The sequence below is a fragment of the Narcine bancroftii genome, chromosome 2 (assembly GCF_036971445.1).
Source record: "Narcine bancroftii isolate sNarBan1 chromosome 2, sNarBan1.hap1, whole genome shotgun sequence".
Taxonomy (NCBI): domain Eukaryota; kingdom Metazoa; phylum Chordata; class Chondrichthyes; order Torpediniformes; family Narcinidae; genus Narcine; species Narcine bancroftii.
Genome location: NC_091470.1, coordinates 332,348,426 through 332,367,528, shown reverse-complemented (window position 1 = coordinate 332,367,528; position 19,103 = coordinate 332,348,426). Strand labels below are relative to the sequence as shown.

General features: G+C 39.1%; 1 protein-coding gene across 2 annotated transcripts in view; it reads left to right on the top strand.

Moving 5' to 3' along the window:
- Window positions 1-19,103, top strand: part of kif9 (kinesin family member 9) — a 158,235-nt gene that overhangs the window by 17,373 nt on the left and 121,759 nt on the right. The window contains exons 4-5 of one of the 2 annotated variants that reach the window (XM_069922099.1): window positions 8,094-8,200; window positions 9,773-9,997. In XM_069922099.1, the coding sequence (XP_069778200.1) occupies window positions 8,094-8,200; window positions 9,773-9,997 (332 nt within the window). The remainder of the gene's footprint in view (window positions 1-8,093; window positions 8,201-9,772; window positions 9,998-19,103) is intronic. The other variant, XM_069922101.1, reaches the window with a different exon arrangement.

The following is a 19,103-nucleotide window of genomic DNA, read 5'->3' as shown; positions in this document are numbered from 1 at the left end:
ACTCTTCAATGCATTTAAATCCCTTGGAACCTGATGATGCTTGCAACTTCCAGGACCTTTATGACATCTGCTGCGGACTTGCCTGTGATGCCATGAGTTGGTTTGGGTGAGTCACCACGTGACCCCAACCTCCCCCAGAACTGGCGATAGGAGGTGTGGAGTCTACAGTCCACACCTCTTTAGTCCGTTTGGGTGGCCGAATTCATCTGCATGGGAGTGGCACAGTTACAGGTTATTCCAGGTCTAGGTGAACAGGCTTGAGGCAGTCAATGATGAAGATCTCTACATCGAAGTCGCACATGGTTGCTCACCTCGAGGATGCACGTTTGTGTTCTGATGCACCACCTTGTATGGGCTCTCATATGGCTGCTGGAGTGGAGTTTGGTTTATGACCCTGCAGAAGAAGACATAGTCACAGTCCCAGAGGTCCTTGGGGACAAAGGAAGGTGCCGGGCCGTGGCACGAGGTTGGGACAGGAGCTAGTGTTCCTATCTTCTCTGAGAGTCTTGTGAGCTCTGCCACAGGTGTCTCCTCTCTGCCACAAGCTGCTGGCACAAACTCGCCTGGAACCATCAGTGGGGCACTATATACCAACTCTGCCAAAGAAGTAGCTAAGTCTTCTTTGGGAGCCATACAGATGCCAAGAAGCAACCATGGGAGCTTGTCCATCCAATCCGGGCCTCGGAGGTGCACCATAAGGGCTGACTTCAGGTGGTGGTGGAAATGTTCTAACAGGCCGTTGGACTGTGGATGGTAGGCCATGGTGTGGTGCAGCTAGGTCCCAAGTACCTGAGCCAGTGCCAACCATAGGCTAGATGTGAATTGCGACACCCCCCCCCCCTCCCAGTCTGAAGTGATGTTGGCAGGCAGGTCGAAACGTGCAACCCAGTTTGTAATGAAGGCTCTGGCGCATGACTCCATGGATGTGTCATTGAGCAGTATGGCATTTAGCCACTAGGTGAACCTGTTGACCATGGTGAACAGGTACCTTTCCCTCTGGGAGACCGGCAGAAAACCGATGATGTCTACATGGACATGCTCAAACCTCCTGTGCGTTGGATGGAAGGGTTGAATGGAGGCCTTCACATGCCTTTGGACTTTAGATGTCTGGCAGTGTATGCATGTCCTGGGCCAGTGCTTGACCTGCTTGTGCAGGCTGTGCCAAGCAAATCGATCTGCCACCAGTCAGGTGGTTGCCAGAATGGTCAAACCACATAGTGCATCAAAAACGCATCACCTCCAAGCAGCTGGAATGATGGGTTGGGGTTAGCCAGTGGACACATCATAAAGGAGCTTGCTGCCTGTTGGGCTGAAGGAGATTCCCTCAAGTTGCAGGCCTGAGACTGTGGTGCTGAAGGCCGGCGTTTCTTCGCCCAGCTGCTGCGCCTCAGTGAGCGGCGCATAGTCCAACCCTGGGGAAAGGGAACGCACTGAGTGAATGGAGGTGCGAGACAGTGCATCAGCCACGAGGTTTTTACCAGAGATGTGTTTGACGGTGATGGTATACTCTGACATGTATGACAGATGCCGTTGCTGCTGTGCCAACCATGGATCTGACACTTTGGCGAGTGTGAAGATGAGAGGTTTGTGGTCCATGAAAACTGTGAACCTTCGCCCTTCCAAGAAATACTAAAAATGGTGGATGGTGAGGTAGAGGGCTAGCGGCTCCTTCTATCTGGGGAATTGTAAATGACTTTCCTGAATAAATAATTTCACAAGTCACCTGTTATGATTTCATTTTCATGACAATTAACATGGTCTTTGCTATTCTGTTTTCTCCCTCCATTCTTCCTCTTGAATGGAAGTATTATATTTGACAACTATCCAGAATTTTTAAAATCTTGGAGTTTTCAATGTCCTTTATTTGCATTGAGAATGTTCTGTCTAGAAATTAGATTACTTATAAATTGAATCATTAATCTAATTGACAGTACATTAGTCAATGAAAATCTAAAAACTGCACATACTGGTAATCGGAAATAAAAAATAAGAAGCACTCAGCTGGTCCAGCTATGACTGTGAATAAGAAAAAGTTAACATTTCAGATTAAAGTTCCTTCAGTAGAACAGGGAAAGTTTTTAAAGTTGAAAATAAGAAAGAGATTAATATAACAAAAGGAATATCTGATTAAAGACAGGCTATTGTTTTTTTTAAATTTAGTCGTATAGCCATTTTGGCCCACGAGTCCGCGCCACTCAATTTACAGCCAATTATCCTACACTCCAAGTACGTTTCAAATGGTACAAAGAAACCCGAGTCCCCAGGGAAAACCCATGCAGACAAAGAAGAACGTTCAAACTCCATAGAGACAGCGCAGGATTCAAACCCCAATCCCGATCGCTGGGTCTGTAAAGCTGATGCGTTGACTGCTACACCAATTTTGCTGTCTAGTAGATTGAGCATAGTTGGAAAAAAATAAAGGGCATGTAAAAGCTCTGAAATACAGATTAGAACTGTAAATAAATGTGTCAGTTGAGAGAGAAAAACTGAGTTAATGTTTCAGCTGGATAACATATAGCAGAATGGATACAAAGAGATAAAGCATGTTATCTGAAATTACTTAATTAGTTTTCAAAATTATTACTCTGAAGCTTCAAATATTCCCTTGAAACAGACACTGCTGTAATAATCTGAAATATTCTTCAACATACACAGACACACATTTATCCCAGCTTTGTAAGTAGCAAGTACTCTGACTTCCCCAGTATATTTTTCAGTGTCCCATGAATCCAATTAACTCATAACTTGCCCATTTTTCATATGAATCCAATAATATTAGCTAACTATTCAAGTTCCCAATATTGATGTTGTATCTTTGACCTTGCTTCCCTTTTCACAGATGTTGCCTGACCTGTTGGTATTTTAAATTTCCAGTATCTGTATTTTTTTTTAATTTTTTCAGTCAGAACTTATTGAGAACTGCTGACAATTCTGTATCATACTGTGTTCCTCTACTTCTATATGGGTGAAGCAGTTTTGAAAATTCTAGTCCCAGAATTACTAGCAGAGCACCTCTGGTGATTTCACTTGCAGAGTCAAGCAATTTGGCACAAGGTTGACACCATTGTTTGAAAGTACCAGGAAAACGGTTTGTTTGAACAGTAAAGTTCAAGAAGGTTATGTTAATATTTTTAAATCAAGTTTAATGTTGCTGTTTTTTAAAGTTGACCATCTACTGTCTGTTCATACTATTCCTTGTATATTTTTTTTTAATTCTCTGATTCATCTAGATACTTTAATGTTGTGAAAGTATCTGCCTCTATCACCTCACAGGCAATGTGTTACAGATTCCAACCTCTGGATGTAAAAACCCTTCCTCTGATCCCCTCGAACCCTTTTTACTGCTTACCCCAAAGCTACATCATCTAGTTGCAAATGTATCTGTCATGGGGCATAACCTACTATCTCTCCTGTACATGCCACTCATAATTTTGTATATATCTATCAAATCTTCCCTCAGTATCCTCCTCACCAGTTCTGCACATTGTTTTATAATTTTTTGAATTAATATTTAATAGTTTTGTTTGTCTCTAAATGTTAGGAATATTCGGAATTTTCAAATCTTTGATGGATTACAAAAACAAGTTGGGCATTTTTCTAACCATTAGAAAGGCAAAGCTTATTTATATTTATCCTACTTTGTGCTACCACTACCTCACTCCTCCATGCTACCAGACATCACAAAGCCCTACAGCCAACCTGTGAATCAATGCCAGTGGAGATGTAAGAACCCATCCCTGACCACAAATTGTCTCACTGATTTTCTGAAGTCAGGTCTGATATATAGTAAAGTACAAGAGTCCTCTGGTCTTGATGCCTCATTCTATAAATGGGCAATGGCAAGGGACAAGTAAATATTTTGTGATTTAACTGATAGATGATAGCTGCCTAAATATCTGAAAGAAAAGCAACACTATAAGGAAAAGACAAAGCTGGGATGTGTTTTCATTGTGCCAGTACAATTGCCAGGCTGGTCTCATGCAGTAATCCTGTAATTGGAATGAATAATTCCTATATACTGAGAATGATGTCAATGATAAAATTATCTCCATGGAGTGTTTCTAACTTGATCACTGGGGCTACATATAGACAAGCCAGAATTCCCTTCAAGGTCTTCTTTGCTTTGTGACTAAATAGATGCCTGAGTGGCACTCTGTTCTTTAGTAGAAGCTGATCAGTTTCTCCGATCAGCACTTTTTGCAGCTTTAACTGTAGGCACCAATTGTGATTTAGAATCAACTAAGAGTGAGGTCCATTACATTTAAAGTACAGAATGTGAGTCATATATTACCTTTTGATGTAGGATCTCAACAAATAAAATACCTCATTAAGTTATTCATTGTCTGGGCAAAGACCCTGAGAGTGGTATATCTAAGAATAAGACTTTTTTTAAAAAAACATCGCAGATGCTAAAAATCTAAAATAAAAACACAAAATGCTTAAAATACTCAGCAGATCAGGCTGCATATGTGGGAAGGGAAACAGTTAGGTTTCAGGTCAAAGACGCTTTGTCAGAACTCAGAAGGAGAGAAAATAAGCTCTTTCAGTTGCATAGAGGATGGTGATGAGTATATCTCTGATAGGGTAAAATTGGGGTGACCATGGTAAACTGGGTTATCTGATCAATAAGTGAAATGGAGCCATTGAAGAGTGAGAACATAGACAAAGGAATGTAGGAGTTGCAAAATATAGAGCCAGGAGACATGCCCAACAAATCAGGTAGTTGTTCTTGGCTGCCAGAAGTGGGGAAAAAAAACAGCTGAGCTAATATCACAGGTAAATAACTGATACAGGCAAGGAAGCCAAGTTATCTGAAGAGATGGAATTCAATATTGTTCCTTAGATTTCCATTGGACCTCAAAAGTGCAGAATAATGGATAGGTCAAAGTGGGAGTGGGATGAACAACTAAAGTGGCAGGCAACAAAACTCAGGGTTGCTGGTGTAGATCTCTTAACATCTGAAATACAATTATACTGAGCAACAAGAACAGGAAAATGGCAAGTTTTTTTTAAATTATGGCAATTCCTACAGAAGATATAAAAAGCCTCCTTGATAAAATAGAGAACAACAGATCTGGAGCAAATGATGAACTGAAAGAAAACAGTTTGAGGAAATCAATGAGATTGCAAGCTAATAAATCTTCAGGATCTGCATCCCTATGCTTTGAAGGTAATGGCTTTCATTGTCTTCTTCAAAATTCTGTTGATATTAACAATTCTCACAGTATTGGAGGCAAATGTAACCCCAATATTTAAATAAGGCAGAACAGGGAGAACCATTGACCTGTTAGCCTGACATCAGTAATAGGAAAGTATTGGAATTAATTGTTCTAAACCAAATTTTAACAAGTGTCTTAAAGAGAAAGTCCCATTCTACTCAATCAAATGCCTTTTCTGCATCCAAAATGACTGCAACACTTAAATTTTCTTTCTTTTGGGCTAGATGAATTAAACTAATCAGCCCAGTTACATTGTCCGCTGATTTTCTTTTTTTAATAAATCCCATTTGGTCTTTGTTGATTAGTCACAGTAAAATATTTTCCAGCCTATTTGCCAATAATTTAGCCACTATCTTATAATCCACATTCATTAATAATATCAGTCTATAAGATGATGGCATTAATGGGTCTTTACCTTTTTTTGGAAATACTGTTATAATTGCGGTCTTAAAAGAATCAGGTAAATTTTCAGTTTTTTCCAATTGTTCATAAATACAGGAATCAACACATCTTTAAATTCTTTATAAAATTCTGATGTAAATCCATCTTCACCAGGGGATTTATTCTATAAAGAAGCAATTACTCTTGCAACCTCTCCAATTGTAAAAGATGTTCCCAATATTTTCTGTTCTTCCATACTTAATTTAGGTAAGTTTACTTGAGTTAAAAATCAATCAATCTTATTATTGTCCTGCATAGATTCTGATTTATATAATTTTGTGTAAAATTGATTAAAACATTTATTTATATCCTGAGGTTTATATGTGACCTGTCTCATCTCTAGTTGCAATAATAGCTTTTGATTCTTGTTCAGTTTTCAATTGCCACACTAAGACTTTATGTACTCGTTCCCCCAATTCATAACATTTCTGTTTATTTCTCATAATCATTTTTTTCTGTTCTATAAGATTGTAATGAATTGTACTGTAGCTCTTTATACACAAGAATTCTTCTTTTCTCTTCTGACTACTGTTTTTGTAATCCATTTTCTAAAATCGAAATTTCAGTCTCTGAGTTATTAATTTGAGACATATACTCATTTCTAACTTTAGAAGGAAAACTTATTATCTGTCCATGTATATACACCTTCATTGCATCCCAAAGAACAAATTTATTATCCATAGAGTCAGCATTAATGTCCAAAAGTTGATTTATCTGATTTCTAATAAACTTACAAAAATCTTTCTTTTTCAACAACATGCTATTAAACCTCCATCTAAAACTTGTATCCTGCTTGTCTTCTAAATCTAATGCGAAAAATAAAGGAGAGTGATCTGATATAAGCTTTGCTTTATATTGAACCTTCTGTACCCCCTACCTTGCAATCTTGCTGATAACAAAAACATATCAATTCTGGAATATGAATCATGTCTGTTGGAATAAAACAAATAATCCCTTTCTCTAGGATACATCCTTCTCCAGATATCAACCAAATTCAAATCTTGCATTAATGACAGTTATTTTTGCTGCCTTTGGAGTCTATTGTTAATGAAGTAATAACAGGGGACTTTGGAAATAATAATAGGAATAAGATTAATCAACATGGACATATGGAAAAATAATTATGAACTTCCATTTCTTGATGCATTCTCATATGAGGCATCAACATGGAAAATTATTAATATGTACTATTTTTGAAAAGCAAATCTTCCATCATGCAGGGGGTTATCAGTATACAGAAGTCTTTTTGCAATTATATGAGGTTTTGGTGACATTGCACCAGTAGTATTGTTTGCAATTTTTGTCTCCTCTTACTTTCTAACATTTGTATCCAATCAACTATATCTAATTCCTGCTTAATCATGTCAAAATTGGCCTTGCCCAGTTTAGGATTCTAATTTAAGGACCAAAGTTATCCTTTTCCACAACTACCTTAAAGCAAAGACTGTGGGAATCTATGCAATGTGATGCCTGCAAGGGACAATTCATTGGGTATATTTAAAGTGGAAGTTGATGGATTCTTAATTAGTAAGGATGTCAAGGTTATGGGAAGAAGACAGAAGAATGGGGTTAAATGGAAAATATATCAGGCATGACTCAAATGGCAGAGTAAACTTGATGGGCTGCTCTTCTTCTATTGTCTAATAGAATTGTGCTAGGAGATTGAAAGGTGTTCATCTTCAGAACAACCTGAACCCTGAAAGCCCCCTGAAATGACCCAGAAGCTAAGATATTCATGCTAACAATGATTTTGACCTCAAGAAAAAGGCAGGAGCAGTACCTCCATGGATGTTTTTTTTGTGAGTGGTCAAGAATTTTCTGAAAGAAAAATGTCTACATTTCAATTGCCAAAATTCCAAATAGAATTATAGATGATATTCCTTTGTACCTGCTTCCACTACCATATTTCAAATATGCACACTTTGGTATTATAACCAGGTATGCAAGTTGAAATTTGCAATGTAGGAATGACCACAATTTTTACAATCTCAACATGAAATCGACAATAGTCAATCACATAGTGCACTGTTTTAAGCATCTTTTATTAGATTCAAATGCTCCATAATTCTTCAATTGTCAAATCTTGCATTTTGATCAAAAAATGAAAGGTTACAAATTTTCCTTTTCTCTACAGAAAATTTTAAATTTAAATTTAAACATACAGCACAGTAATAGGCTGTTTCAGCCCACGTGTCCGAGTTGCCCAATTTACACCCAATTAACATACACCTCCAGTACGTTTTGAATGATGGGAGGAAACCAGAGCCCCCCAGGGAAAAGCAATGCAGACATGGGGAGAACGTACAAACTCCTTACAGACAACGCGGGATTTAAACCCTGGTCCCGATCACTGGCCCTGTAAAGGCACTCTTAGGAGAGAGGAAAACAAATGCCATGTATAAATGACAAGCCTGTACTTTACATTTCCTGCAGGTACAATAATGTGTTATGGACAAACGGGGGCAGGAAAGACTTACACAATGACTGGAGCTATGGAGCAATATGAATACCGTGGTATTATCCCCAGGGCAATTCAACAGGTACTGATTTGCAGTGACAAAATAATTATCAATGGTAATTTTCTGATTTCCTTTCCTGTTCACCCTGGGCACCAGAAACACAATCCAACAGGTTCTCCTTTTTACTGCATTGTTATGTGTTAATCAAGAGCCATTGCTCTGCTTCCTACCATCATTTATTTACAAGTTCTCAATGCCAAAAATCCTTATTTTATTTCTTGTCTTCCAATTATGGGCTTTAAAAATCTAGATTTTAGGTTTGTTTTTCATGTTTATATTTTCATTTTGTTAATCACTGGAAAATAATTTGGAGATTTCTGGTTTTCAGCTTGAATGGAGAATATAACCACAACATTTGGCTGGAGATATGTCTAAAATGAACCATTAACATAGACTATCCAGAGGGTCACATTCAGTAGCTCTTTCTTGGGTGCTGTTTACATAAAATAAAGAGAGCTTGCACTGTAATGAAAGAAGTTAAAGGATAGAAATGAAAAGAAATCCCTAACAGGAAATTTGCTTCATTATAATTTCTTGCATATGCCTTGAACATCCAAGAAATTGTTTTTGAAGTACATTCACTATTGGATTGCAGAACAGCAGTCATTTTGCAAATAGTAAGGTCCTACAATTAATATAAATGACCAGCTAATCCTTTGATATTGGCTATCTACAGAACTTCCTATTTGTCAAAAAGGTGTATGAGATTATATCCATTTGAATGGGAAGAATGGATTTAAGGAAAGGAGCCACAAGGACATAACAGAAGCACGTTGAAATGGTGGCCTAGATCAATATGCATTTGTCCTAGGATCAAAGTATGACCACAGGATTCAGAATCAGATGAGGGAATAAAGGTATCAGTGACACCAATAAGTTATATGAGAGTTGATAGAAAGATGGAGTTGAAGAACTGTGGAATAACAGTGTAGGAAAATGACAGAAGAAAAGATTAAAGGTAAGTGAACTGCTTCCTTTCTACTCTCTAAGAATATATTTCCTCAGTGTCAGAATGTTGGGGGTTTAAAAATCATCCCAACAGGGCTAACCTTCTGTGCAAACTGTAGGGGCACTGCCATGTTGGAGGTGTTGAATGAAATGTTAAACTGAGGTATATTCCTGACACACTTCACTAAGGATTGTCTTAGTGTGCCAGTCAATGTTCCTCTCAACATCAGTAAAACATGTATATTCTTGCATGTTAGTTTTCTGCACAAGCCTTTTTGATATGTTCCCATAATTACTGGGTACATGTCAAATTGTTATAAAGTTCTTTGGAGTGTATTAAAGCTCTGATGTGCTATGTAAATGCATTTTATCTTTTATGTCTTTATCATTTGAAGTAAATTAAATAAATGTGTAATAAACAGACCTGACCTGTCCGTTATACCTGACCGTGTCTTCTCAGTATAACTTTGATGAAATTGAAGATAAAACCACAAAACTTAAATCCATTTTGGAACACAGGTTATTTTAGTGCAATCATGGGTGACTTGCATCGCATAGCTATTATCTTCATCATCTAAACTTTAACAGAAGGAGAAATCTGAGAACAAAAATCACAGAAAAAGTATGTACTATTTTTGTCTATAGATTTTTAAAGAGGTGGAAGAACAAGCAGACCTTGCCCTCACTGTGTATATCTCTTACTTGGAGATTTACAATGAGACTCTCTTTGACCTATTGTCCACCATGCCTGACAGCTCAACCTCTGATGCACACATGACAATAGTGGAAGACAGCCATGGTGTGCGTATTAAAGGACTTTCCATCCATTTGGTTACTACTGAGGAAGATGCCCTCAACTATCTGTTTGAGGTGAGAAAACTGATAGGACTTTGTGAAGCAAGGGAATGTAATTAAGGACATATGATGGTCAGTTTCCAGGCATGGGGTGGATTTGCATTGAATTCTTAAAAAAAACCCTAAATATTTGTGAATGACACCAAAATTAGTGGTGTACTGGACAGTGAGGAAGGATATCCAAGTTTACAACAGGATCTGGATCAGTTGGATAGGTGGGCCAATGACAGGCAAATAGAATTTAACTGACAAATGTGAAGGGTGGCGAAGAAGGCATTTGGCATGCTGGCCTTGATTGGGTGGATATAGAGTACAAATGTTGGGATCTCATGATTTGACTGTACCACATTTAGAGTACTCTGTGTCCAGCTCTCGGAAGGAATGCAGAGGAGTTCACTGAATACTGCCAGGACTGGAGGGGTTTAGGGAGAGTCGGATGAGATGGGACTTTATTCCCAAGAGTGAAGGACAATGAGAGATGATCTCATGGAGGTTTACGAAATAATGAGGGGTATGGATAAAGTGAATGCCCCCCCACAGGTAGATGATTCTAGTACTAGGGCACAGATTAAAGGTGAGAGGGGAAATATTTTGGAAGGACCTGAGAGGCTTTTTTTTTTTTTTTTTTTAACAGAGGGTTGTCTGTATTTGGAATGAGATACCAGAGGAAACTAGAAGTAGATGCAATATCAACATCCAAAAGACACTTTGTCAGATCTATGGATAAGAAGGGCTTAAACAGATATAGGCCAAATGCATCCAAATGGATTAATCCAGAATGCCAACTTGGCATGGACGAGTTGGGCCAAAAGGTCTCTTCTATACTCTTTGATTGTTAACATTTATTGCTAATCTGATAACATTTGATAGAAAGTAATTGACCAAATGTTAGTTGTTTCTTGTCAGATGTTGCTTTGCTTGCTGACTTGTCTCCTTGAATATTCTCCAATTTTAATTTATGTTGAGAAGTCAAAAAGTAGTGATCTAAATTCCTCCATAACTCAAGTCCTCCTATCCAGGTAACACTCTTGCAAATCTCTTCTGTACTCTCTCCAGTACAATCACATCCTTCCCAAAAAGTAATAACTAGAACTGCACAAAATACTGGAAATGCAATATAAACTGTTTTGCAAAGTTGCAACAAAACACCCTAACTCTTATATTTTATGCCCTGATTCTTGAAGGCAAGCATGCTATGTGCCTTCTTCACCATCTTATCTGCCTATGTGGCCACTTTCAGGGAACCATGGACTTAAACCCCAAGGACCCTGTGTTTATCAACATTCCTTAGTGCAATATCATTCACTGTTCATGTCCTACCACTATCTAACTTTCCAAAGTGTATTACAAGCTCAGAGGACCCCAAAATCCAGCCGCAATAGATATTCAGCAAGACAAATGGTTACTTAAACAAAAGTTGCTTTTAATTAACTTTAAACATGAAAACAAGATCAAACTTTAACTTATTACTATTAACTTAACAAACCTAACTTAACCCCCTTCTAATTCTAAGCACATGTGCATGTACGTTCAGAAATGTTCTTTAATTCACAGTCCAATCTCACTTCTCACTCCTCCAAGTTCACTAGTTGCAGGTAATTCTTATACTGTGAACAGAACTTTACATTTATGAAATTCACCAGGCTTTGGTGCTTGAAAGGTAAATGGTTACCGCTCAGGAAGGTTCTTGTTGGTTTTCAGAGAGAGATTTCTTGTTTGCTGGACACAAGCTGATTCCTTCTAATCAGCCACATCAGTATCTTGCCGAAGAAACTTGCCCCATCAGGGTTTTCCAGATGATAACCTCTTTCTTTCAGGTCACCACAGAGTTTCTCTTTGTTTCCCTTATTTCAAGTGAAACATTATCCAGCCAGTCCTCTTCTTTTGTATGGCCCACAAGGGCTTTGACCAGGCTGAACTAAACACTCACAATCCATCTTCCAAATGGAGTTTTTCCACAAGCTTGCCAGTTTGTCAGGTTCCAATCCCAGCTGCTGCTGCTGAACTGAATTCTCTCTCTCTTTCTCTCTCTCTCTCTCTCTCTCTCTGAAAAAAGCCTGTTTTACTCTCTCTCTCTGCTTGCAAAACCACATGACCCTCTTAGAAAATCAAACTGCACTCAGACAGCCTGCAGCTCCGATGAGTTCTTTCATCTGTTGCTTTTCCAAACAACAATCCATTCGTGAAGTCCCTTGGGCACTCTTCAAAGTTTTTGCAAAGGCTCTCGGAGCTGGCCTGTCTGGCTTGAGCAGAGCTCCAGTATTTTAAATGAGATCTGTTTTGAAGTGTTTGTATGTGACCTACACTAAAAAATCTGCCACACTTTATCTCCCAAAAACATATCTATATATAATATAAAACACAACATATTCTGTCACAAGCGCATATCCTTGCACTTACTGTGATTAAATTCCATCAACAAATGTTCTGGTCAACTTTCCAACTGATCCATATTGTGCTGTAGCCTTAAACAACCTTGCACATTTTCCACAACCGCCAATTTTTGATTCATCCACAAACTTATTAATCAGATCTTTTACAGTTACATCCAAGTTGTTAACATGTATCACAAACAGCAAAGGTCCCAGCACTGATTCCAGTGGTTCACCACTAATCATCAACTTCCAATCAGAAAACATTTTTCCACCACCAAGCCAATTTTGGATCCAATTAGGCAGCTTGCCTTGGATTGCAATTTAACATTCCTCAAAAAAAAATCAAGATTTCCCCTTCACAAAGCCTTGCAGATTATTCCTAATTAGTCCCTCTTTTTCCAAATGAATCCAGGGCCTTAGAATTTTTTCCAATAGTTTCCCTATGACTGGCATGAGGCTTACCTGCCTGTAGTTGCCTTGCTTATCCCTGCTGCCCTTATTAAATAGAGGAACAACATTAGCTCTCCTCAAATCTTCTGGTACCCTGCCTGTAATATCAAAGTGCAAATATCTCCATTGGGTCCCCTGCAATCTCCTCCATTGTTTCCCATAGCATTCTGGGATATACATCTTCTGGCCATGGAGATTTATCTATCCTTCATGTATTCCAGGACATCTATTTCTTCACTTTCTTAATATATCCAGACAATCAATGTACCCCTCTACAAACTTACTATTCCTTCTTCTTTGGATTACACACATGGAATGCACAAAATGCAGGGAAAAGGCCTATGTGGGCACAAACTGTGTAGGTATGCCTCTGAACCAGAGCACTATGGAATTGTACAGCACAAGCCCATACACAAAGCATGACTGAGCAGAGTTTGTGTCCTTAGCTCCTGCAGCACCAGAAGTGTAGAGGAATTTCTCAGCTTGTGTCAGAGTAAATATTTTAAATATTCTGCTGACCGAATGACAATAAAAAGATAGATAAATAAATATTTAAAGTTAGAGCAAGAAAAAATGAGTTTCAATAGTGCAGACAGATGTTTTGGTGGTCCTAATTTATAGATAGTGTTAGAGTGGGACAGGAAGGTTCAAGAGACCATTAGCAGTTGGGGAAAAAACTGTTCTTGAACCTGGAGATGCAGTGAGAAGAGATTGTGACCTGAGTGATGGGGATCTCTTATGATGTTGGCTGCCTTTTTGAGGCAATATCTCACATAGATTTGGGCCGGCATGGTGGGCATAGTGGTTAGCGCAGCACTGTTACAGCGCCAGCAATCAGGACCAGGTTTTGAATCCCACACTGTCTGTTAGGAGTTTGTAAGTTCCCTCCATGTTTGCGTGGGTTTCCTCCAGGTATTCTGGTTTCTTCACATCTTTCAAAACATACAGGAATTTATAGTTAATTGGGTGGCTTGGACGCATGGGCTGAAATGGCCATTTACCCTGCTCTATGTATGTCAGTGGACAGGAGGTTGGTGACTGTGATTTGCCACTTTCTGTGTTCCTGGGCACTTAATTTTCTGAATCAGGCCATGATGTATCCAGTCAGTAAACTTACCACAGTACATCTGTAGAAGTTTGAAAAGCTATTCGATGACGAGCCAAATCTTCTCAGACTTTTTAAGAAAAAAATTGTGTACTTTCTTCACAGTCGCCTCAATTGTTGACTCCAGGAGAGATTCTCTGATATGTAGACTCTCAAGAATTTGAAGGTACCCCTTCAACTGCCATCCCATTAATGAAGGCAGAAGTGTGGTCCATCAGCCTCCCCTTCCTTAGTCTACTATAAGATTATTAGTCTTACTGACATTGAAAGCAAGATTGGTCTTCTGTCACCACACAACCAGATTCTCAATCTTCATCCTGGCCCATTATTCGGGCAATAACAGTGGTGTTGTCAACAAATGTATAGATCACTTTGGAGCTAAACTTGGCTATGTAACTGTGAGTGCAGACGGAATAGACGAAGGTCTTAAGTCTATAGGAGGCCTTGAGTTGATGCTCAGTGAGGAGGAGGAGGCAATGTTGCCAAACCACACTGATTGGGATGTGTCAAATAAAACATCCAGTTTCAAAGGGAGGAACAGAATCCCAAATTCTTGAGTTTGATTATTAGGTTTTCAGGTAATGGTACTATTGAATACCAAGCTGTAGTCACTGAGCAACAGTCTGACATTGTTGTTCTTGTGGCTGGAGTGGAGGGCTGTTGTGACGGTAGGCAAATTCCTGAGACTGTTGCCTTGCTCCATAACCAACCTCTCAAAACAATTCAACACAGTAGACACGGGCCAAATGCCAGAATCATTGAGGTAGGTCATTTCCTCTTCTTGGACATTGGTTTGATGGATTATTATTGAAGCAGGTTCAGAATTTCAGACCAAGGCAGAGAAAGTTCTCTTGGTTCTGGTTATAGTACACTTGATTATGACAGTACTTCCATTCCCACTGTCAGTCACCCAACTATGAATAGATTCAAAATTAGAATCAAGAAGAGCAAGAAAAAACTGGGGAATTAGCCTTGCCCTTCCACTCCAATTCAGCAAATTAAGTATGTACCAAAGCAACCTACTGCCATCATGTGGGAGATTAGAGTAATTCAAGTAGGAGCTTAAAAATTTAAATTTTTATATTTAGACATCCAGCACAGTAGTAACAGGCCATTTCGGCCCACAATTCCGTGCCACTCAATTTACACCCAATTAACCTACACCCCCAATACATTTCAAATGGTGGGAAGAAACCGGAGTCCCCAGGGAAAACCCACGCAGACACTGGGAGAACATACCAACTGTGCTGTACAGGCATTGAACTAACCACTTCATCAACCATGATGTGACATTTGGCATAAACATTTAGGTGGGCAATATATTGTACAAATTTATAATATAGAAATGTGTTACCTATGATTTTTCAGCATTTTAATTTGTCACGGTTGGGTTCTATCATTACAAGAAAAGTTAAAAAAATTACACCCTTACTTTTAACTTGGAATTCTCAAAATATGCTTTCCAATATAAGGTTTATAATCTCAGTTGTGAATAGTACTGTATATTTTGGCATATAAGTCAACTCTTGAAAACGATTTGGCATATAAATTGACCCTTGAAAAACCAAAATATACCTGACTGCAACAGATTTTCATTCAGATTTTTATTGAAAACAACAACACAATCAGCATCCTACAAAATTGCTCATTGTCTGAAACCAACACATTTAGAACCCTTCAAAATCACTCTGTATCATCATCTGAAGTAAAGATGGCAGCAAGGACATCCATACTCTCACTGTTTAACAGTCATCATGTGGGTCCCAGTCTGTATCTGATGAGGCAGTTTCAGCTTCGTCGTCAATGTCCCATAATAAATCATCTTACATACCATCAATTGCACAAGAGATACCACACGTTTTAAATGATTTTAATGAGGCAGTGCACATCCTCATGGCGAACCGGCCCCACTTGTATTGCCACGTGGCGGGGCAGCCATGGGGAAATGGCATCATCAGAGGTTTCTCTCTGACTCCAGCATCCCTTCCAGTGTACGCCCTGGGCAGCGATTATAATATCACAATGTACCAGATGACTGAGATCATGCTGCCCTTAAAGGGGCGTGCTGAATTTGAATAAAAACAGTTGTTAATGACCCTCAACATGGTGGCTGTGTTTCTTCCACTGCCCACACTGCAACGTTATCACACTTTCTACTTTAACTTTACCCCATGCCTTGAGCACAAAGTTACACAGCATATCAAGTGATGAAGCAGGCATTGCCCCACCTTTTGTAAAAAAACTTTTCTGCACTGGATATCCATGTATTCCTCTCGTGCATATGGTCTTTGAATGGCTTGTTCAAGGAGACATCGAGAGGTTGCAATATATATGCCAAACCACTCGGGATAACCTCCATGTAAGTATTATGTAAAGCTAATCTACTTTTAGTGTTCTTAGTTAAGTGGCTACAGAACATATCGCAGACCAACAAACTCCGTTCCTTGTGTAAACTGCCTGGCCGTCTGTTCCACACATTGTCTATCCATAGTTTTACACAATTTTCATCCATCCATCCTTTTTCATAAAAATGTACAAAAATACCTGCAGGGAATTTCATTTACATAAGAAACAGGATCAGGAGTAGGTCATCCAGCCCTTTGAGTCTGCTCCGCCATTCAAAAAGATCATGGCTGATCTGATCATCGACTCAACTCCACCTACCTGCCTTTTCTCCAAATCTTTTAAATTTCATTCCTTTTTTATGTAAAAATCTAACTGAACCTTAAATAAGTTTAATGAAATAGCCTCATCCGCTTCCCTGGGTAGAGAATTCCACAGATTCACTTCTTTCTGGGGAAAAACAGTATTTCCTCATCTCAGTCTTAAATCTACTCCCCTGAATCTTGAGGCTGTGTCCCCTAGTTCTGTCTCACCTATCAGTGAAAACAATTTTTCTGTCTCTATCTTATCTATCCCTTTCATAATTTTATATGTTTCTATAAGTTCTCCTCTCATTCTTCTGAATTCTAGTGAGTATAATCCCATGCAGTTTAGTCTCTCCTCATAGGTCAACCTCCTCATCTCCGGGATCAACCTGGTGAACCTCCTCTGGGCTGCTTCCAAGGCTAGTATATATCCTTCCTTAAGTATGGAGACCAGAACTGCACACAATACTCCAGGTGTGACCTCACCAGTACCTTGTACGTTTTGGTTTAATTTTGCTTTTGAAGATTACCATGGCCTTGGCCATGCACAATAACACCATGGTAAACCTGGTCCTTTCATGGCCAGTACTTCTGATTGGCACAGTTTCACACCTTTCTATTCCACTGTTCTATTGCCTATCATGTCAAATTTCATGGGGGTTTCGTCCACATTTCCGATATTTGCCAATGCAAACTGGTGTTTATGCTGGTTCCATATAATAAACTGATGAAAATTTACTACTTTATGATCAAGACCTTTTGGTAGTTTCTGTGCAACTTTCGTTTTTTTGGGATAATACCAGATTTTTCCTGTTCATGAAATGATTGCACCAGCCTACTGTAGCCTCAAAATCTTCACTGAGGTCTCGGTGCAACTTGGTTCACTGCAGTGCAAATGTTCTTATTTTATTTCAGGTGACCATGTAGCAATTTTGCCTCTGTTCACGTACCCATTCTTCAACAGGATTTTCCAACTCTGGCCAATAAGTGATTCCTTTTCATTACCTTTTTGGTATTTTTCTTAAAGTCTCTTCTTTCTTCCTTCAATCTCTTACCAACTTCTCATGCACATCAAATTTTCTTGCAGCAATGCAGATGTTGGTTTTCTTGGCCATTTCTATCACTTTCAACTTAAAACTAATTTCATATTTTTGTCACGTGCTGCGCTGTGTTGATGGACCCTCCATGATAGCAATCACCTCCAGCCAACACACAGCAGATCAGTCCGTGTGATCTATGAGGTCGACATATATGCCGGTCAGTGCCCCATTTCAGGCATCACGAGCTTTGGGTTGACTTGTATTTCAGTCAACTGGGCACCTCAGGCAGCCAGAAAATTGGGGTCGACTTATATTCCAGATATACCATAAAATCCTTGAAATTACATTGAAAAAGGGGAACACTTATACACCGGTTGACTTGTATGCCAAAATATACGGGTAGTTTTCAATTAAGACTGTTATCCTTTAAAGCCTGTATAAAATGACTCACTAATATCACGCATACTGTAAACCATTTAAAAAGGCTATTTTTCCTGAGAAAATTAAATAATGAGTAAATCATGCATAATAATTGATATGTTTGTGTCCATTTCCTACTGAATTTCCTCTCATTGGGCAATTGGACCTAGCAATTCCAGGCATGTTTCAGCCCAGTGGAGATAAACAAGAAAATCTGCAGATGCTGAGGTCTAGTGCAGTGCATAAAAATTCAGCAGGTCACTCAGCATCCATAGAAAGTAAAAGATAGTGGATGTTTCGGACGTGAGCCCTTCTTCAGAGACTCCCAACTTGCCATTTCCTCAAACTCACCTGCGCCTTCTCTGACAACACTCTCCCTTTCCTGGATCTCTGTCTCCATCTCGGGAAACAAGCTTTCCACTGGCATATTTTACAAACCAACCAACTCCCACAACTACCTCGACTATATTTTCTCACACCCTGTCCCCTGCCAGGATTCTATTCCCTTCTTGCAATTTCTCCATTTCTGCTACATCTGTTCCCAAGATGAGATCTTCCAGACCAGATCATCTGAAATGTCTGCCTTCTTCCACAAACATGCCTTCCCCTCTACCACCATCAACTCCATTTCCCACTCATCTTTCCTGGACCCTCTGCCCCTTGACACAACAAAACAGGATTTCCCTTGTCCTTACATACAATCCTACCAGCCTCCACATCCAACAAAATATCCTCTGGAATTTCTGGCGCTTACAACAGGATCCAACTATCAGACACATCTGCCTCTCTTTTCCCCTTTCTCCTTTCTGTAGGGAGCACTGTTGCAGGCTTATTTATTTTAGTAATTTACTGTGGGGAGGGGGGGTTGGAACAGGGAAAGACACTCACAGATAACAACATTTTGAACAATACACCCTGGCACCTAATTCAAGCCATAAAACCAGCATTATGTTTCTCAATTGAAAGCTTGAAACAATGTATGTTTACTAAGAAGGCCATCTGCTATATAACTCAGGTTTTGGGGAAATTGAAACTGAAAAACTAGTATTGATGAAGCAAGTCGTGATTAAGTAACTTAAAAAT